General features: G+C 34.2%; 1 protein-coding gene across 1 annotated transcript; it reads right to left on the reverse strand.

Annotated features, from left to right (window-relative positions):
- Positions 1-7,937: 7,937 nt before the first annotated feature.
- Positions 7,938-11,871, reverse strand: LOC146925848 (transcription factor MYB106-like). The gene is made up of 3 exons (XM_085758292.1): positions 11,649-11,871; positions 11,415-11,544; positions 7,938-9,038 (listed from the first exon to the last, which is right to left on the reverse strand). The coding sequence occupies exons 1-3, from the start codon at positions 11,779-11,781 to the stop codon at positions 8,081-8,083; spliced, it is 1,221 nt and encodes a 406-aa protein (XP_085614418.1). The 5' UTR covers positions 11,782-11,871; the 3' UTR covers positions 7,938-8,080.
- Positions 11,872-21,801: the final 9,930 nt, after the last annotated feature.

The following is a 21,801-nucleotide window of genomic DNA, read 5'->3' on the forward strand; positions in this document are numbered from 1 at the left end:
GGTCCTTGTGCGAACAACAACTTTCATTCTGAAACAAGAGATGAACAACATTCAGATGTTCATTCGTCCTATACATAATAAAGATTAATTACTTATTGTTTTAGGTTTGTGAATTCGCAGCATTTCTAATAAACGAAGACCCTGTTGTGAATAATTAGATACTCGGTTTTAAGGTTTTTGGATTTAGTAATTTATATTTAGAGAACAAGTGAGTGGAGAAAGGAAATGAAGGAACCTTACATGTCTGCGTGAGTTATATCACTATAAATGTTATTCGTTCTATTTTTTAACCTAACTTGCAATAAAGATTAACAATCCAAACAAAATGTAACATAACGACCAATTAAAAAAAAAACTCGACTGATCCGAAAAAATGATCAAAGTGAAGCATTTGCCGTTATTAAGGGTCACCAAAGTTTATCTATACCGAAGGCACATATCCCCTATGAAATTGCACCTTTACAAGTTTAAATAAGTTTGGATCATGCTTTGAAGGTCAGATCAGAAGATGGATGCAAAGTCACTTGTATCTTAAGTATGGTGTGTAACATAGGTTGCATCAAATCTTTGTTTATCAACAACTTTCCATGTGTACATATAACCAAATTTAATGAAAACAGCGACATTTGCCGAAATATTGGTATGAAGGCTTTTGTTTAGATTGGAAAAGTAAGTGCAAGGTTAAAATGTGAAAGAATGAAAGTGAGGATGATTTTTGTGAATATTCGATGTTGTGAATTCGGACAAAATCACACCAATGAAAACAAAGATGTGCGGTGCAAAGGAAGTAGCAGTCAATGGACAAAATAGCCTCAAGCAACAACAACAATAAAAGAGACCTAATTAAGTCCTAGTGTAGAACAACACCACAAGCATAATCGAAGCAATAAAGATAAGCCATGAAGAAAAGGAACAAACACACCAAAGATTGTTGACCCAGTTCGGTCCAATATGACCTACTCTGGGGGAGACAAAAACTCCCCAATCCACTAAGATGAAAGTGATACAAAAGGGGTTACAAGAAATTAGCTTGCAAGCTCACAAAGAACAAAACATAATTTCTGCCCATTTTTCAAGCCACCCACACTCTTAATGAATCCTAAGAGAAAACACTAAAGGAAGCTTTTTGATCCTTCCGATGGTGAAATTCTCACTACCCAAGGTGTTTACAATGTTTCCCAACACTCAAGAGATCCTCACTACAAAGACACTCAACCCTAAAGTTACCTCCTTTGTATTCCCAAGTTTCTCTCTAAAAGCCACCCCCAAAAACTTGAAGAAAGAAGCCTTAAATAGTGTCCAGGAATACGCAACATCATGCCACTTCCAGCCATCGTGCCACGATGGAGCAGGTAATAGTACAGTACTATACCTTATCCGTCTGAATCGTGCCAAGTTTCTTCTGAATCTTGCAACGATTTTTCTAGTGGCAACCCAAACCTGAATCATCCAATCGTGCCACGTTGCCCTGCAATCATGCCACGATTTTTTCAGAACTTTAACATCCAAATTTTGAGTCAATTTTCAACATTAGGTATAAGTGAAAATTAAAAGAGGGATGCAATTTTCTTATTTTGATTGAGTAAAATGAAAGAGAAGAGAAAGGCGCATATTTATGTAAAGACTTACTTGAATAAAATTTTATTTTTTTGTGCCATTTCAAACTTTATTTTAGGCTTAATTCTATTTTTGGTCCCTCAAGCGTTATGATTGTGCAATTTTAGTTTCTTACTGTTTCTTGAGCAATTTTACTCTTAACTTTTCTTCTTTTGCAGTTTCGCAGTCTTTCACTTTCACCTCTTTTTTTTCCTGTATGTGGCAAAAATAAATGACATGGCAGCTCACTCTTATTTACACGGTGAGTTTTGTTTAAATTAAACATAAACAAAAAACTAAACAAAGAATTCTTGGGTTTCAAATTTGAAAACTTAGGGGAACAATCTTGAAAATCTACAAAGGAGAGTGTGCATAAGATTTTCATCTTTTTCCTGAATTTTGACATGGCCAACCAGAGATCAAAGAGAACACTTATAATTGTGTCATCCTATTGTACAAATTGTGGGATGAGAAAACATATGAAGAACTTGAATATTGACTTGCACATCCCATGATTAAAAATAGTTAGGTGAAGAAATCATGAAGATAAATAATTGATGAATATGATAAGATATAATAAAGAATACATGAATTTTATTTAAGATTTCATTTTTGCCCTCATATTTTGATTTTTTTTTCCTGTATAATTTAAAAGTAATGCACCATGAAAATAACATTTGTTTGTCACAGTATTTATTTATTTTGGAACATCTGGACAAAATAGAGCGAAATTAGGCTGAGGGCCAACTAAAATGCAAATGGAGGAAACTAAAGGGGCCAGAAAAGAAAAAAAAAAATCGAAAATCACACAATAGTAAAACTTGGGTACCAAGAATGGAAATAAGTCTTTATTTTATCATAACTCATTGCAAATGTCTCAAGCATGCTAGAACTCAACTAACGGTTTCACATAAATTAATGTATGTATGATTTCTAAGCCAAAATTTTCACATAATTAAATATTTATGCACGATAAAGAAGCCAACAAATGGAAAGGTACAGCATTCTCTCGATGTATACTGGCCACCTTATGCAGGACCAGAAATTTAAAATTTCAGTATCTCTCCCTGCTCCCTAGGACGACGATGCAATTCCATTGATCCTGCTCTTCCACATTAATGCTCGAGAAAAGAGTCAATCAAATAAAAAAATTCAACCCTAAGAGATAAAATTATACACATTTGCAAATGGAGTACAAATCAGTTTAGAGGGAGAATTCGCGCAAAGAAAACATATATATCGTTGTTCCCAAAATTTAATATAACCTGCACCAAAACTCAGTGACCCTTGCTGCAGGAAGTGGGAACTTCTACTTTGTTCGATAGCGAGATCTTTAAATGATGCTAGTTTGCCATTTGATGTGGCAGATTCTACAACCTTATCACCCGGTAAATTGGTAGAACTCGTGGAGCTTAGAGAAATTAGTCTGTGTTTAAGCCAATTGAGTGCATTTGGATAAGAAACAAAGCTCAACAGAGATGAAGCCTAGACCATGTCAAAGATTCATAGAGACTCTTAAGTCTCTAATGCAATAAAGAATTGTTTCTTTAGAGGAGGAGGAATGCAGAAATACATAACTTAGATCAAGGTTTCAATGGATTAGGGGAGCCAGTGTAGGTATAAAGTTGTTACAAGCCATCCAGACAAGATTTTTTTTTTGAAATTCATATGTATCATTATTATAAATGTAAAGTGAAATAAAATAAATTGAGAGTGATATACATTTTTTTTTTTTTGAACTAAAAGTGGAGCAGCAAGGAGCCACTACCACCCAAAATATAATAAAAAACAAAGAAACACAACAAAAAACAAGGAGGGGGACCAAACCAAAACCTCCTTAAGAAGGTACAAATCTAAAGATAGGCCAACCTATCTTGTTTTCTATGTAAGGTTTGTGAATAAAGGATGGAATATTGCACCAGCAAGTGAGATGATCCAGAGATAATCCTATGTTAGCTAGGCTATCTGCACACTGATTGCCTTCCCTAAAAATGTGAGAGACAATGAAATGCATGTTCTTAACTAAATGTAAACAGTTAGACCATCTATTTCTTAAGTGCCAAGGAATAATGGAATTAGATTTGAAAGCCTGTACAACCAAAGATGAGTCTAACTCAAGCCACAAGTGTGTCCAGTTCCTAGATGCTGCAATTTCAATGGCTCTCATCGCTCCAGATAATTCTGCATGGAGGGCATTCCCCGGTCCAGTATTCTCCGCAAAACAAAGAATAAAATCTGCACTTGAGTTTCTGAAAATCCCCCCACACGCTGAGGTGATGTTAGTAGCTGATCCGTCTGAATTACATTTAATCCAACAAGATAAAGGCGGAGACCAGAAGACTTCTATGATAGCAGGGGCTTTAGGAGGGTGCAGGATGATGCTGAACTTCTTTAGGAGAGAGAACTCAGACATGGAAATAGAAGTTGCTGAGGTGCAAGTACCTGCCAATTTGACACCTGAACTGATGGAAGAAATAGAACTTTTCCAGGGAATCCATCTGTTATTAAATCTCTTTTGATTTCTAGCATACCAAATAGAATTAATTGTGTAAATTAGGGCTGCATTAATTACCACTTTGCATTGTTTATTGGTGAATCTGTTGCTCAGCTTCCATAAATCTTCCATGGAATGAAGGTGGATCGGAATATTGATGGTGGAGGCCAGCCAGTTCCAAATTCTAAGAGAATAAGCGCAACCAAAGAACATGTGATGGGAAGTTTCAGCATCAGCGTTGCATAAAGAGCAAATTGATGGAAGGTGCAAACCCCTTAGCGCAAGATTTTCATCTGTGGGTAGCTTTCCCAACATAAGTCTCCATACAAGCATTGCCTTTGAAGGTGGGATGTCTTTATTCCAAAGACATTTAGTCCAGGGGATCTTCAAGTGATGATGCTTTTTGAAAGAGAAGGCGTCTCTGAGATGTAGGGTACCAGATGGGTTGTGCTTCCAAATTAACTGATCTGGCGTATCATCTATCGGGATTGTGACTTTCATCACCCAGTTTCTGATCATAGGGAAACAGTTTTGCAAATTTGCAGGAAGGCTCCAGTGTTTGTTGGTTATATAATCATTGACGAATTGTGGAAAAAGGGAAGATGTTGAGATTGGAATTTGGAAGTGATCTGCAATCACTACTCCACTCCAATTGTCTTGCCAAAAGTTCACCTTCTGACCATTACCAAGCAACCATGCAGTGTTATCCTTGATAATCTGAAAGTCATTCTTTATGCTGCTCCATAGGGAAGAAAATATGTGATGTGATATACAAGAGTTCCTTCTAATCACTCTACTTCTGACCAAAGTTGCCCAAGTTTCCTGAGAGTGAAGCATCTCCCAACAAAGCTTCAAGTTGGTAGCCTCATTAAGACATACCAGGGACTTAATGCCCAAGCCACCTTCATCTAAATCATAGCAGACTTTTTTCCAAGAAACAGTAACTAATTTTCTTTTTTCAGTGTCCCCACTCCAGATAAAATTCTTAATCCATTTCTCAATATCTCTAAGCAAAGAAATAGGCCAAGAATATATGGACATAGTGTGAAGTAACATATTATTGATGACTGACTTTACCATTTGAACCCTTCCTGCCATGGAAAGAAGGGAAGCTTTCCAAGAGGCCAACTTTGTCTTTATCTTATCTGCAATAGGTTGGAAATGAATTCTTTTTGGTTTGCCCTTGAAGATAGGAGCTCCTAAATAATTGAAGGGGAGTGTCCCAATGTTAAACCCTAACATGTTGACAATGTCTTGCAGCCTATTATTGTTGATCCCTCCAGAATAAATAAAGGACTTTGAAACATTGATAATTTGGCCTGAGGAAGCAGCATATCTTGTGAAAAGCTCCTTGAGGGCAGCTAAACTGGATGATTTCCCTTTACAGAAAACCATTAAGTCATCTGCATAAAAACAGTGAGAGGGAACATGAACCTCTCTAGTACCAGCAATAAGCGAAATCTTACCATCATCCACTAATCTGGAAATCCCTCTACTCAGGACCTCCTCAGCAATACAAAAGAGGAGAGGAGATAGAGGGTCTCCTTGTCTGACTCCTCTATTGCAATCAAAAAACCCATGTTGAGAACCATTAAGAGAAACTGAAATCTTAGCTGACTTTAAAATGGCATGAATCCAGCTACAGAAGGTTGAATTGAAACCAAAGCAATGAAGCACTTTAAGAAGAAAACTCCAGTTCAATGTATCAAAAGCCTTAGAAACATCTATTTTTAATGCTAGATTGCCTCCAAAGCATTTCTTGTCTAGAAGATTAATGGCTTCAGAGGCTGTGGCAATGCATATTTCTTCCTTTGATAAATCCTCTCTGCTCCTTAGAAATAATATTGGGAAGAATGGAAGCCAGTCTGTCTGCAATAATTTTGGAAAGAATTTTGAATTTGAAATTCGCTAGGGCAATTGGCCGATACTTGTCAATGGAATCAGCTTCTGGAGATTTTGGAATCAGAATGATGGTGTTAGCATTGAAATTGGGTTGAATCCAGCTAGTTGTAAAAAATTGAAGAACAACATTTTCTACATCTTTGTGAACTATTTCCCAGTAAGATTGGAAAAAGCATGCACCAAATCCATCAGGGCCAGGAGCTCCGTCAGTGTTGAGACTAAAAACTGCATTTTTAATCTCCTCATTGGAAGGTAGCATGGTGAGAATTATATTTGTGCCTTCATCAACCAAATTTGGGATCACTTCTTCTACAAGCGCCTGGTCCTGCAAAACAATGTTAGAAGAAAATAAACATTTATAATATGAAACCACATGCTCAGCTATCTGAGACGGATCAGTAACAGTGACATCATCAATCTTGAGAGAAGAGATGATTTTAGTTTTGTTTTTGATTTTGGAAATCCTGTGAAAATATTTAGTATTTCTGTCTCCATCAGCATGCCAGTTAACTCTTGCTTTTTCATGCCAAAACAAATTTTGCCTGTTCAATGCATCATCCATCTTAAGGTGGGCTAACTTTTCTTGGTTGTGAAGATCATCTGTATGTCCATTGGTCTGGATAAGATGACAATTATTTTACAAAACTTATCAGAGAGTATAATTAAAAATAATAATAATTAAAATCACATTGAATATAAAAAATGACAATTATTTTACAAAACTATATTTTTTTCACCGCATGACAATTATTATAGTATGAAAGTAACTAATATACAATTTTTTTTAAGTCACGTAGTTTAGTAGTTAAAAATTCACATTTTTTTGTACCAAAAAAAAAAAATTCACATTATTAAGTTAATAAGTGGGGTGTTTGAGGTTCAAACTACGGTATATATCGTGCAATGTCCACACCAACTGAATAAAACTCACCGGACCACAAGTGACTATGTACAACCTCTATTCTAAAAAATAGTGAATATGTTTAAATATACACACTAATAAAAGGATAAATATACATGGGCTGTTTGCTCAAAAAAAAAAATATATACATGGGCTGTGACCTTTTTATTTCTATTTTTTTTGAAGCCACCAATTTATTTCTTTTATAAAGTAGAGGGTTCTGTTGTGTACTTTCTCATTATAGATGGACTTTTTCTTTTCTTTTAGAAAAATAAGAGATTTTATAGTCCAATTATAGATACAACGCTAAGGTTTATATTTTCATTATCTAAAATGATTTCTTAGAGATTTTTTTTTTTAGAAATCATGTTTAGGCTTATCATAACCTCACAAAACCGGCTTGTGAGGCGAAGATGCTCCCACTTATAAACACATGTTCATGCCTTATAGTATCCAATGTGAGACTCTTTAACACACCTCCTCTCGACCAGCCTTATTGGGTTTGGTTTGTAGACATAAATGGTAGGTGACCCGATAGCGGAAACCTAATAGCAGGTGGCCAATAGATGTTGGAGAGGCTCTGATACCATCTTAGAAATTATGTTTGGGCCTATTATAACCCCACAAAACCGGCTTGTGAGATGAAAATTGTCTCCACTTATAAACACATGTTCATGTCTTATTTTGTCCGAGGTAAGACTCTTTAACATGATTGACCACAATCATAACAAATATGTAGACAACCTAATCGACTATATATGAATCTTTTGTTTAATTTTAAGGAGTCTTTAATTTGATATTGTTTTAATATCTTTTTGATAGAGTTGATTAGCAAGAAACGTGAATATAATCATTGATATGTAACATATTAGTTAGTGGGGATAAATCACTCCATCCTACATAGAATTAATCTTTAAAATTTATGGTAGGATACAAGATACATTTTTCACTAAACTATTCAATTCAAATTGATCATAAATACTACTAATCAAACAACATTATTTTTTCTTTCGTAAAACAACAACTACAAAGAAGAAGCTAAGGTAACAACTAAGAAGTGTTTTTTGGTCCAAATGAAGCCGACATTGCATTATTATCAACTCATTGAACTATCCTAATTAAGTACTCCCTATAGTCAAACAGCTACTATAGCTAGCTAGCTCTACCTATGATCTATAGCTTCATTATTATAGAACAATGTTCATATCATCAGATTCATTAATCAAACCAAGTATGCTATTCCAATAATTCTTATTGTCCTCGAGATTCACGTTACATATCATGCTTCCATCCAAATTTTCTTGATCACCACCCTCAAGAACTTGAAGAACATTTGTTGAAACAGGAGGTGTATTGATATTATTATCAAATCCACCGCTTGCTCTAAATGCTTCCACAGCCGCCATAATATCATCATCTTGCTGAAAGTTCAACATAGTGTTATTGTCATCATGATCACGACCAGCTTCTGTGTTATGCTTAGTAAAATTGAATTGTTTCCATATCTCATCATCATCATTGGTGTTATTGGTTAAAGGAAGTAAACTTTGATTGAATGGTTCAATATTATTGTTTGCCATAGGAGCAGAAACTGGAAGAGGAACAGAAAGAGGTAAAGGAAGCAATGTTGTTCCAGGGAAGTTCAAAGTGGATGTTGGAGATTCAATATCATCATTGGATAACATCATAGCATACATAGTATGCATTTTGTTGTTGTTATTGTTATTGTTTGAGTCCTCTCTGGTTGTTGTTGTTTTTGGTTTGGACCATGAACTTTGCCATGCTTTGAGGATATCAAGACAAGGTGGAAGTGAAGGTTGAATCAGTGGTGTGATTTTGTTAAGAAAAAGTCTTGCAGGTGGCTTTGGTTTGGAGGATTCAAACTCAAGTTGTCTTTGAGCTTTCAGCTTATTAGATTCTCTAACAAATCTTGCTTCTGCTTCCAAACGAGCACTCTCCCATTGAGCCATGTGGCTAAGGTTTGCTGAGTCTTTGGTGCTACTACCAGTTGTGGGGTCTGTTTTTGGTTTGTGAGTTGTAGGGTCTATCCCCATTCTTGTTAGTCTTTTCTTAAGGTGTGTGCTCCAATAGTTCTTGATCTCATTGTCTGTTCTTCTTGGAAGTTGAGCTGCTATGGATGACCATCTGTGTGCACATGATCAATCATAACAAAAACATCCTCAAATCATCTACACTTCACTATGTAATCATCTACTAATGGAAAAATTTAAAAAGGGCAACCCGGTGCATTAATCTCGCGCAGCCTTACCCAATTTTTGCACACCAGGCTGTTTCCAGGACTTGAACCCGTGACCTTCCAGTCACATGACAACAACTTTACCAGTTGCGCCAAGGTTTCCCCTTTAATGGAAAAATTTAAGTCCACTAAGAAAAAGTAAAAGTAATAAAAAATGACATCATATTCATTTTATAAGTTGAATATGCAAGGATGAGTGAGTTATATCAAATGCAAAACTTAAGAACGTACATCAACATGCTTGCTCCTCAAGAGCAACATGTCCTTTTTTAATATAAAAAGTTATTATAGATACAAAGTATTGTTTATATTGGATGTCATTTTAAAAAAATATACACAAAAAATAGATAGTATAGTCCACCATTAAGTTCGTTTAACCACATTAATTATTTATTTTTCAAACTTTTTTATGTGTTTATCTTTTCAAATAGAAAAAATTGAGAGAGTCTTAAATGAAGATAATCATAACTCATCGTATTGTCATTTAACTGTCTGAGTACCTTACCACTTAGTCAAAAGTAGTGTGTAGATTTAAGAGAGAAAAATTATTTAATTCGCTTAACTTAAATAATTTAGATTTTTGGTGAAATATTGAAATTAGGACTTTTTTTCTAAGTTAATTAAGACTCTTTTGAGAGACTATGAACATCATATTGGTTGTTGTAACATATCAATATATAAAAGGTTTAAATATGATTTTCGTCCCTGTAATATAGGCGTGTTTTAATTTTCGTCCTTGTAAAAAAAAAAAGTTTGAATTACGTCCCTGTAAAAAAATTTTTATTTGAAAATGGTCCCTGGCCCCACTGTTCAGCTGACTTGGCATGGTTTTGGCCACGTGGCAGTTGCTGACTGTGCAACTTTTGCCACGTGGCGCTGACATGGCGTGCCACATAATATTAAATTTATAAAAAATATTTTAAAAATTGTTTTTAAAATTAAAAAATATGAAAATAAATTTAAAAATCATAAAAAAATTCTGAAAAATTATAAAAAAATTCTGAAAAAAATCTGAAAATTATAAAAAATTTTCGAAAAAACTGAAAATAAATTTAAAAATTCTGAAAATAAATTTTAAAATATTAAAATAATTTTCTGAATTTAATTTTTTTGTATAAATTTCAATATAAAATTAATTTTTTGAATATTATATATTCTGAAATTTCTGAAAAAAATATTTCTTTTTTAAAATTAGAATTTTCATAAAAGAAAAAGAAATTATATTTTTTATTAAATTATAATTTATTTTTAGAAAATATAATTGCCATTGTTTTTCGAAAAAATTTAATATATAATTTTCAAATTATAAAATCTATTTTTTGAAATTTTTTTATGATTTTTAAATTTATTTTCAGATTTTTCGGAAATTTTTTATAATTTTCATATTTTTTTGGGAAATATTTTATGATTTTTAAATTTATTTTTAGATTTTTTGGAAATTTTTTATAATTTTCAGATTTTTTTCAGAAATTTTTTATGATTTTTAAATTTATTTTCAGATTTTTTAAATTTAAATAAATAATTTTCAGAATTTTATTTTTTATTTTTTAATTACGTGGACCGCCACGTGGCAAAAGTTGCACAGTCAGCAACTACCACGTGGCAAATACCATGCCAAGTCAGCTGAACAGTGGGGCCAGGGACCATTTTCAAACAAATTTTTTTTTACAGGGACGTAATTCAAACTTTTTTTTTGACAGGGACGAAAATCAATACACGCCTATATTACAGGGACGAAAATCATATTTAAGCCTATATAAAAGCTTAATATACTGCCGGTGGTCAACTTTCCAAGTTAGGGAGTGAGTACTATAGCATAGTAAGACCATCTCCAATGGGAGGGTTAGACATTAAAGACCCAGTACCTATTAGGTACCCCCATTAAGGAGAATCTTTTTCAGGGTCTTATAAGATCCAGAGTCTTATTTAAGACCCCCCAACTTTAACCGGGACCCGCACTCTTTTAATATTAAAAAATTGAAATGTAGTGATATAAAGTTATTGATAGTTGATTAGTGGGTTCCATTTAAGAACTTTGTGTGAAATCTGGGTTGGAGGGATTAAATGCTTATTAAGTACTATTATTAAAAAATTATAAATGGGTGATGAGTACGCGTGAGACCCAGTTAAGTACCCAAAAATGGATGTCTCCATTGTGGATGCTAAGCAATCATTCATGTGGTAACTAACCGGAGTATATGAGAGAGTGTTGGTTAGTTTTTTTGCTTTAAATGTGCTCAACTAGTAGAAAAGTGTGTATTTACCTGTTTCCAAGAAGGGCATGAAGTTGAATAATAGTTTGCTCTTCCTGCAAACTAAACTTTCCTCTTTTTATGTCTGGTCGAAGGTAGTTAGTCCATCTTAGTCTGCAGCTCTTTCCACATCTTTGAAGCCCTTTTATCAAAAATTTTATAAACTTGTTAAAAAAAAAAGTTCTACACAAAACATATATTATCATATATATATCTTGAAAAAAATTATAATGATAAAATACCAACCAGATTTGGAAGGCAATACACGCCAGTTTCCATGACCAAATTCTTCAATATAAGCTATGAGTTTTTGGTCTTCCTCAGGAGTCCATGGTCCTTTCTTCAATCCAACTTTCTCACAGAAAGGTGACCTACCCATTTTTCAACCTCTAGACTATAGAACAAAACCAACACGTGAATGTTTTGGGAGATTTATTGCACACAAGTAGTCAAATAAAAGACAGTGTAAGACAAAACCAATAAATTGTTCAATGATAGAAAACATCTAGGAGAGCGACCTTATATATAGAGGATAAATGTGTAGCATATGGTTGTAAAATTAAGTAGTAATTATGATGCACTGTACGTGACTTTTGAAGTGAGGTTCTGTATCTTTATTTTCCATACCGGTATCTGAATATATAACGGATAGTAATATAACGATCATAATAATATTTACTTTTTTTTTTGGTTACAATAATAATATTTACTTTAAATTAAAGGACTAGTAATATATATTGGGAAATATTAACCAGTGTTCCCGAGGTACCGGTTAAGGAGTCAAATATAGTAGTATTTTACATTGAAAGTTGTGTAAATGATCATTTTCCATTTTAATTGTAGGTTAAATGATCAAGGAATGCTTGAAGTATCAAAGAACAGGAATTGTGAATATAAGACAATTCATTAAGCAAGCTTGGAGCAAGCACGTAGCAAGCCAAGTCAGATGATTGAAGGCAACAAGGGCAAGGAAATTCGCTAAGAAAGTCCAAAGAGTGGTTAAACTGATTCAAGTCGAGAGTTCAATGTGGAGTGAAGAGCATATTCACTAAGCGAGCATAAAGTCCATTAACAAATCAAGCTTTTGCATTAGTGATCTATTGGATAAGCTGATAACTACTTCACTTTGAAGTAACATCCATTCACTAAGTGTGCACCTTCTGGCTTAGTGAATCTACACTATTATGAACATATAAATAGTAACTCATAATCATTTTTGGCATTCATACACTTTTCAAAACAAGGAAACACCGAGGAAATGCAACCAACAAGGTGGAAGTGCATAGAAGCTTGGATCATCAAGATTTTTTGTGATTTCATCTCCTTCTCATCTTTTTGTAATTTCTACCATGCGTATGTGTAGCTAATTTTGTGTGTGTGTTGGGATAAGGCTAAGATAACTGAGTACTGATATGCGGATTAGACAAGTGTACCAAATCGTTTATCAAGTAATAAAGTGATAAGTAGAGGCATCCACATGAATTGTCGTTTCGTCCAAACAATTCGCGTTACTTATTTTTGTAAGTTTGACGATATAAAAGTTAAGGATTAGAAAGCTTGCAATTTTTATCTGTTTGTAATAGAGCAAGTTTACCTGTTTTTGGTTGCAGAAAAGTAAGCAGCAGTTACGATTCTTCAAATCCCCCTATTTATATTGTTGGATATTAAATAACAGTAATGTCGCGTTTATTTATCTTAGGTAGATTGTACAAGTGGTGAGGCCGTTGGGACATCTCTAACCTAATTGGTACAAATTAGACTAGTTATTAGGCGGAACTTGGCTATATGTTTTATGCAAAGTAAATATGTCAGATGTCTTGTGGATGAAAAGAGATTATATTTGGTGTACATGTCAATCTTGTCTTGTATGAAAAGTTAAGTCGGTTTGTGTAAATACACATATTATATCTTCTTAAAAAAAATACATACATTATACAATACTCATGCGCATCACTGTATTTTCGCTTGAAAGGTTGATTACATTCATATACTTTACCAAACAGTAGTAAATGAAGATGAGAAAACCAAATGTGTGAAATTTTAATATTGTGAGGGCAGGGTATGGAACCTGGTGAGTTTTAGCATGCGCCAATTGTGAAATTGCCCTATCTTAGGCTCATCTCTTTTTACCTGCTAGATCCCGTAAGTGCAACCATTATGTAGTATATTACACTAGTATCTACGTTAGTTTATAAACTAAACACTATTTTGTCATAAAAAAAAAGGCAAGCATACGCAGGGTCCAGGAAGGAGTCCCACCATTTGGTGTATGGTACGCAGCCTTACCCTATTTTTACATTTGTCATAAAAAAAGGGGCACGCATACGTAGGGTCCGGGAAGGAGTCCCACCATTTGATGTTTTTACATTTGGCATAAAAAAAGGGGCACGCATACGTAGGGTCCGGGAAGGAGTCCCACCATTTGATGTATTGTACGCAGCCTTACCCTGTCATAAAAAAAGGGGCACGCATACGTAGGGTCCGGGAAGGAGTCCCACCATTTGATGTATTGTACGCAGCCTTACCCTGTTTTTACACAAGAGGCTGTTTCCATGACTTGAACCCGTGACCTTACAGTCACATGACAACAACTTTACCAGTTGCGCCAAGGTCACCCCTCACGATTTTGTCATAAAAAACCAAAAAAAAATCATAAATAAATTGTGAAAATAATATATATTCCATAATTCTTTCTATTAAAGATAATCATACTTTAAATATGTTGTAGATTAAACATGAATGTCTCTTTCGATCAAAATTTAGTGTTTTGGGTGGGTGTAAGTTAGCAGCCTCTATATTATGAAATTAATCTAAAGTATTGTAAGATATTGTATAACATAGAAGAGTAGATAGAAAGGGATAAAGAGAAAACAAGAAAGTGTATTGTATTACTTCTCATGTGTGTTCTTTACATGACAATGCAGGTCCTATTTATAGGATACAAAAGTTGCATTGTAACTTACAATTACATGAAAATTCATGAGACTAATATCAATAGGAATAAATAAAGCCATTTAGTCATAATAGTTAAGGGATATAGAAGGTCTAGGGACAATGGACATCCACATCATATTAATATTATTCATAACACTCCCCCTTGGATGTCCATGAAGGATGTGCCTCATTAAAACCTTATTAGAGAAAAACCCAACAGGAAAAAATTCTAGTGAAGGAAAAAGAGTACAACATCCTTTAATGTCTTAATCTGCCTCATTAAAAACCTTATCTGGAAAACCCAATGGGATAAAACCATGGTTAAGAGAGAAAGAGTGTAGAACACATTTTTGTCTCCCCCTCATAAACACAACGAAGAAGTTTAAATAATCATTTATATTGGTTATTCAAAATCTTTACTTGGCGGTGACTCTGTAGAAAGATATTATCTATCTCCATACTCTTCTCTAAATTAGCGGCTCTTGAGATATCTTCATATTGAGTTGTTGAAAGAACCTCATTTTAAAATTAGAAAACCGCAAGTTTCTTGTATGTATAAAATCATAATCCTTAATAAAGAGAATTGTCCTCTTCCTTGATGTGGTGTTAGCATTTTCAAACGATTGAGTGATATTGTTCTTTCTCTAAGGTACAAATTGTATGCTTGACTTTGCTGCAATATTTGTATTGACAAAACTAAAATACCATGATGTATATAATAAGCAAAATACATTAGTGTCCTCACTTAACCAATTCAAGTTGTTCATAACTTTCTTGAGGGCATGATCTTGACTCACATCAAGTGACATCACAATCATTATAGTACATGATCAATTAGATTTGTCCATATGAACATTTATATAATAACAAATTTTAGAATCTCTTCAAGATTTCTATTAATATTTTATACCATTATCATAAAATCGATTATAGCGAATTCATTTTCAAATCCTTAAAATGGACAAATGATGTCATTTTTTTCTATCATTTTGCTAGTATACATTAGCAAATGAAATCATTTATGGAGTTTCTTATATCACTTATTGTAGCACATCTTTCATATAATTTGAGCCATTCATGTGCTACTGAACTTAATCAAGCATGAAAAAGTTGTTGAATTCACTTCAGGTGAATATGTGTCTAAATAATATATGTCTCTTAAAAATAAATGGTAGACATTTACCAATTCACTTCAGATGAACATATCAAACTCTATATATATATATATATATATGTATTTTACAATTCTAATTCTCTTTTCCCGCAAAAAATCATATATATATATATATATATATATATCCATTTAATTTCACACTTTCAAGTGTGCGGACTACAAATCCAAACAAATTATGATTTATGAAACGAGTTTGATTTTGGTGGAATTGTCTCTTTCCATTTGTAGATTTTTTCTTTATCTATAATCTTTAATAGACTTTAACCTATGATCCTCATTGTTACTTATCACATATAGCGCTATATTATATCCAAAAACACGTCGATGTTGACTTCATTTCGGTTTCGTCTCATTTCATTGAGATATTTCATTAATGCATAATTTATTGATATTTCATAAGTTTTAGGTACCCGACCAGTTCTTCTAGAATTGAAAAAATCAATTATGTCATGAAACTCTTTTAGAGTTTATGTATCCGCTTGTTTGGGTTACCTTTCCTTTAAACTCATTTTCTTATTCAAAACTTTTTATATTTGGAACCGATTGATCTACCATGCTTCAGGCACGGTTGAGACTCATTTGCAGTATTAGATTATCCAACAATGACATCTACTGCATTTGGAGCATTAGCAGCTGATATTTGATTTGTTTAACTTAGCAAATGAGTTATATCTTGAGGATCAAGACGAGACAATAATATTTGCTTTCAAATAATTTATTTGAATTTCAGGTTCACATTTTCAGCTGCATATTATCTCCCCCTAATATTGGAAAAACTAATCCATCAATTGATAATCAGCCTACTGGGCTGTAAATAAGTTGGCTTAGTATAGTTAATGATATATGGATATTCATATCAAATATATTTTTTCAATATTCTTTCAAGATTTATCTTAGTGATATACACAACACATCCAAAATTGACTTGGATGAGAAATATTAGGTTGTTAACCTAAAACCAACGATAGATTAAGGGGAGGACTTATATATAGTAATGTGTTGGCTTGATGCAAATCAATATCTCAACATACAAGATTATTGATTCCTAAAATAGAGTTTATAAGACATGGTCTCATAACCAAACTAGAGTTTATAAGGCATGGTTTCGTAAGTATCAATCATACAATTAACTTTAGACGTCTAAAGAATGTATCTTCAAGTCCATTTTTATGAGCATATGCTACTAGCTGTTCAATGTCAATTTCAACTGACGAATGATACTTATCAAATGCTTTATGAAAAGTTCAAAAAATAAACTCTTAGTCAAATTGTTCACATATTAATCTCACAAACTTCTGGTTATGAATATACACGTGATCATTTAGTTGGTGCATTGATTCAAATCATATAATATTCAAGTGATTCACATGATCTGTGTATTAATTTAAATATCATCTTATATAAGTCAGAAACTCATTCTCTTAAATTGTCAACTTTCTTTAGGAGCTAGTAACACACGATAGTTACTAGATTGAAGAATCTTCTGACTCTTCAATATATATCAATTTTTTTTCAACTAGTTTTTGCATCATAATCAATCCAGGATAACCTAACCGGTCTTGCCAACAATAAATTTAATATAATTTGTAAACTTCTAGTTTACAATAATACATGCTTCCATTGCACTAATATAAATGTAGTATAAATCAGAGATGATTTTTTTTCACTACACTTATTTTCTCTAGAGTATATCTCGTAATATAGAGATATTTGTTGGAACAAAATGTGTTTAATAATGAACCTTAAAGAGTTTTGATGATAACAAGGTATTAAAAATTGTAAATTGGACTAGCTAATATTTGTTCAAGTGTACAGGACCATAGTTAAAAATTTACATCATATAAAGGTTCTGAAGAACAAAAAGAGAGCTAAGGAATCAAAAAAACAAGCTTGAAAGCATCTGAAGAAGTGCATCTGAAGAATGATGAGCTCATCAGAAGCTGATAGTCATCAGAAGCTGAAAGTCATCAGAAGCGGATAGTTCAGAAGCGACTTCATCAGAAGCTGAAGCTCATCAGAAGCTGATTATCACCACAAGCTGAAGATTTAAGGATCAACACTTCAAAAGCTGTCTATTGGATTCGAAAACATTGCAGAAGGCTAGTGGAACCTTGCAACGGTCACTTTGGTGAAAATTTGTAGGATTTGGAAGCTTATCTTCAAAAAGCGTTGACATTGTACTTTGTACGAACTGTACAACCACCTTCTCCACTACTCTGTTTTGTGTCCACGCTACAAGACAAGAAAACAGCTCCAGAATAACAGCTATGCCTGCAAAGATGTTCCTTCACAATGGGAATGGATTTCAAATTGGTTCTTCATAGGACAACAACCAAATCAGGCAAAAGATCATTGGTGAAAGATCAAGCTTCAACAACGACTCTTTGATGTGCTGGCAATTTCACAACGTCTCTTTCACACCTATATATAAAGGAGTGGAGACTTAGAATTTTGGCAATGCTGAACGAAAGACTCTCAACTATTTTTACAAGTGCCAAACCTCTGCTAAAATTGTTCTGCATTCACTTAGAATTTCTGTTTCTCAAGTTCTAGTCTTAGAAATTCTTAAGTCTTAGAGTTTGTATCTGATTGTATTGTGAGCACCTCTGATTGTATATCAAGTGTTCAACTTCAAATTTTATTTTTTGTAATCTTGTTTGTTTAGAAGTCTCTTGCAGTTGTGCTTGAGCATAGAAGTCTCTTGATTGTGTTCTTGAGCATAGGAAGACTCTTGCAAAGTGTGCTTGAGCAAAGGAAGTCTCTTGCAGTGTGCTTGAGCAATTGTAATCAGATATTACATTCTAGTGAAATCTCCTTGGAAGTGCAAGGGGGACTGGACTACTTCCGGATTGTGGAAGGAACCAGTATAATTGCTTTGTGTCTTTCTTCTCTCTCTCTCTCTCTCTCTCTCTCTCTCTCTCTGTTTTATTCCGCTGCGTTCAGATTCTATTTATCACTTCAGAAGCTGTATCACTTAGCTTCTGATCAGTGTGTTCAGTTTTTAGGAGAAACGAAGAAGTTTTCAAAACACAATTCAACCCCCCTTTTGTGTTTTTCTCACCTTCAATTGGTATCTAGAGCCTTGGTTCTGTTGATAACACCTAACAGTGTAACATTCCAAGATTTGAGAAAAACATGTCTGGTGAATCTCCTATTCATACTGGTCAAACTAGCTATAATAATGTCGTACATGATTATAGTGATAGTAAGAAATCTAGTGTTGGAAAGATTCCAAAGTTCAACGGAGACCCTGAAGAATTCTCTTGGTGGAAAACCAACTTTTATAGTTATGTCATGAGTTTAGACGAAGAACTCTGGGACAGACTAGAAGAAGGTGTTGGTAATGACTTGGTTCTTGATGAAGAAGGAGCTGCTGTTGATAGAAAGAAACATACTCCTGCTCAGAAGAAGATCTACAAGAAGCATCACATCATCAGAGGAGCACTTGTCATTGCTATTCCTAAGCAGAGTACATGAAGATGAGTGACAAGTCTACTACTAAAGCAATGTTTGCTTCTCTTTGTGCTAACTATGAAGGCAGCAAGAAGGTCAGAGAAGCAAAGGCTCTTATGCTTGTACATCAGTATGAGTTGTTCAAGATGAAGGATGATGAAACTATTGAGGAGATGTACTCAAGGTTTCAAACCTTAGTCTCTGGACTACAAATACTGAAGAAGATTTATGTTGCTTCTGATCATGTGAGCAAGATACTCAGGAGTCTGCCTGCTAGATGGAGACCAAAGGTGAATGCCATTGAGGAAGCTAAAGATTTAAACACTTTAAGTGTCGAAGATCTTGTTAGTTCTCTCAAAGTTCATGAGTTAAGTCTTAATGAACATGAGTCTACTAAGAAGAGTAAATCAATAGCCCTTCCATCCAAAGGCAAGTCATCAAAAGCTCTCAAAGTGGTTGAATCTGAAGAAGAAGAACCATCATGTTCAGATTCTGGACCAAATGCTGCTGAGATGGCTATGCTCTCCAACAGACTTCAGTATCTGGCTAAGAAGAATAGGAAGTTTCTGACCAGAAGGAGTAACTCCAGAAGCTCAAGGAAAGAAGATCAGAAGGGATGCTTCAACTGTAAGAAGTCTGGACATTTCATTGCTGATTGCCCTGATCTTCAGAAGGAAAAGTCAAAGGACAAGTCAAAGAAGTCAACATTCAAACCAAGAAAATTCAAGAAGCAGATTAAGCAGAGTTTAATGGCAACCTGGGATGATTTGGGAAGTGAATCTGGATCTGATAAAGATGAAGCTGATGAAGATGCAAAGATAGCTGTTGGGTTGGTAGCAACAGCAACTTCAGAAGCTGGATCAGATTCAGACTCAGAACATGAAAACGAGGTATATTCCAAAATTCCCAGAAATGAACTTGTTGAGTCACTTAAAGAACTTCTTACACATTTTGAAGTAAGAACCAATGAGTTGAAGGATTTAAAAGAAAAATATTCTGATTTAATGAAACAACAAAAATCAACTCTATTGGATCTGAAAGCTTCTGAAGAAGGACTTAGGGGCTTTGACTTCATTTGTAAAACGTATGAAGACAAGCTCAGGTTCTTATGTCAGAAGCTACAAGAAAAGTGTAATGAAAAACCTTTAAGCAACCATGAAATTGCTCTTGAGGATTTTATCATGTCTGGTATTGACAGAAGCAGAGTTGCTTCAATGATATACAACATTTACAGAAACAATGGCAAGGGGATTGGCTTTTCAGGAGGGAAACCTAATGAAATTAGTCTCAAAGCATGTTGTGAATGCATCAAGGAAGGATTGAAAACCTTCTTTGTACCTGAAGGTGTTGAGTTGGAAACTGTTGTTCAATCAGAACCTGAAGCTTCTGGCTCAAAGGCTAAGATTACTTCAAAGCCAAAGAACTCTAAGCCAAAGGCTCTGATCAACTCTAATTCCAAGACTTCAAAGATCAGGATTCTAAAGAGATCAGAACCTGTTCCTCAGAGTATGGTGAAACCAAAATCTGAGGTTCTGAAGTCTAAGTTTCAGAAGAAGAAAGTTACTGCTTCTGAAGTACCAAAACCAAAGGTTGAAAAACCTAAGGTGATGGTTAATCAGAAGCAACCCAACTCACAACACAAGGTACAAGAAGTGAAGAGTAAAACTTCTAGTACTAACCTGAGAGGACCCATAAGACAATGGGTACCTAAATCTGAAAATGTCAATATTGCAAATATGTCTAAGAGCAAAGGTGAAACAAAAATCATGGTACCTGGACAGCGGTTGCTCAAGACACATGACAGGAGAGAAGTCCAGTTTCCTCAGCCTAACAATGAAGGAAGGAGGAAGTGTGAAATTTGGAGGCAACCAGTCTGGCAAGATCATAGGTACAGGAACTATTGGTAATTCCTCTACCTCAATTAATAATGTATGGTTGGTAGATGGTCTTGAACATAACCTTTTGAGCATTAGTCAATTTTGTGACAATGGTTATGATGTGTTATTTTAGAAAGCCAACTGTACTGTAATCAACATGGAAGACAAATTCATTGTGTTCAAGGGAAAGAGGGTAGAAAATGTCTAAAATCAATTTTTCTGAACTGGCTGACCAGAAGGTGATTTGCCTTCTGTCAGTGAATGATAAGAAATGGATGTGGCACAGAAGGTTGGGACATGCTAACTGGAGATTAATCTCTAAGCTTAGTAAGTTACAACTTGTCAAAGGCCTACCAGACATTGACTATCATTCAGATGCACTCTGTGGTGCATGTCAGAGAGGGAAAATTGTGAAATCATCTTTTAAAACCAAAGACATTGTTTCAACCTCCAGACCCTTGGAACTACTTCACATTGATCTATTTGGACCAGTGAGTATTGCATCCTTATATGGAAGTAAATATGGATTAGTCATTGTTGATGATTATAGCAGATGGACTTGGGTGAAGTTCCTAAAGAGTAAAGATGTTGCTTGTGATGTATTCAGTAGTTTCTGCACTCAAATTCAATCTGAAAAAGAATCAAAGATTTTGAAAGTCAGAAGTGATCATGGTGGAGAATTTGAAAATGAGCCATTTGAAGCTTTTTGTGAAAAACATGGAATTGTCCATGAATTCTCTTCTCCTAGAACTTCACAACAAAATGGGATTGTAGAAAGAAAGAATAGAACTTTCCAAGAAATGGCCAGAACCATGATCCATGAAAACAATTTACCAAAACATTTTTGGGCAGAAGCAGTGAATACAGTATGTTATGTCCAGAATAGGATCTATATCAGACCTATCTTGGAGAAAACAACATATAAACTCTTTAAAGGAAGAAAACCCAATATCTCTTACTT

This window comes from Medicago sativa, chromosome 4 (genome assembly GCF_051527215.1).
Source record: "Medicago sativa cultivar Bolivia chromosome 4, Bolivia_mono, whole genome shotgun sequence".
NCBI lineage: Eukaryota > Viridiplantae > Streptophyta > Magnoliopsida > Fabales > Fabaceae > Medicago > Medicago sativa.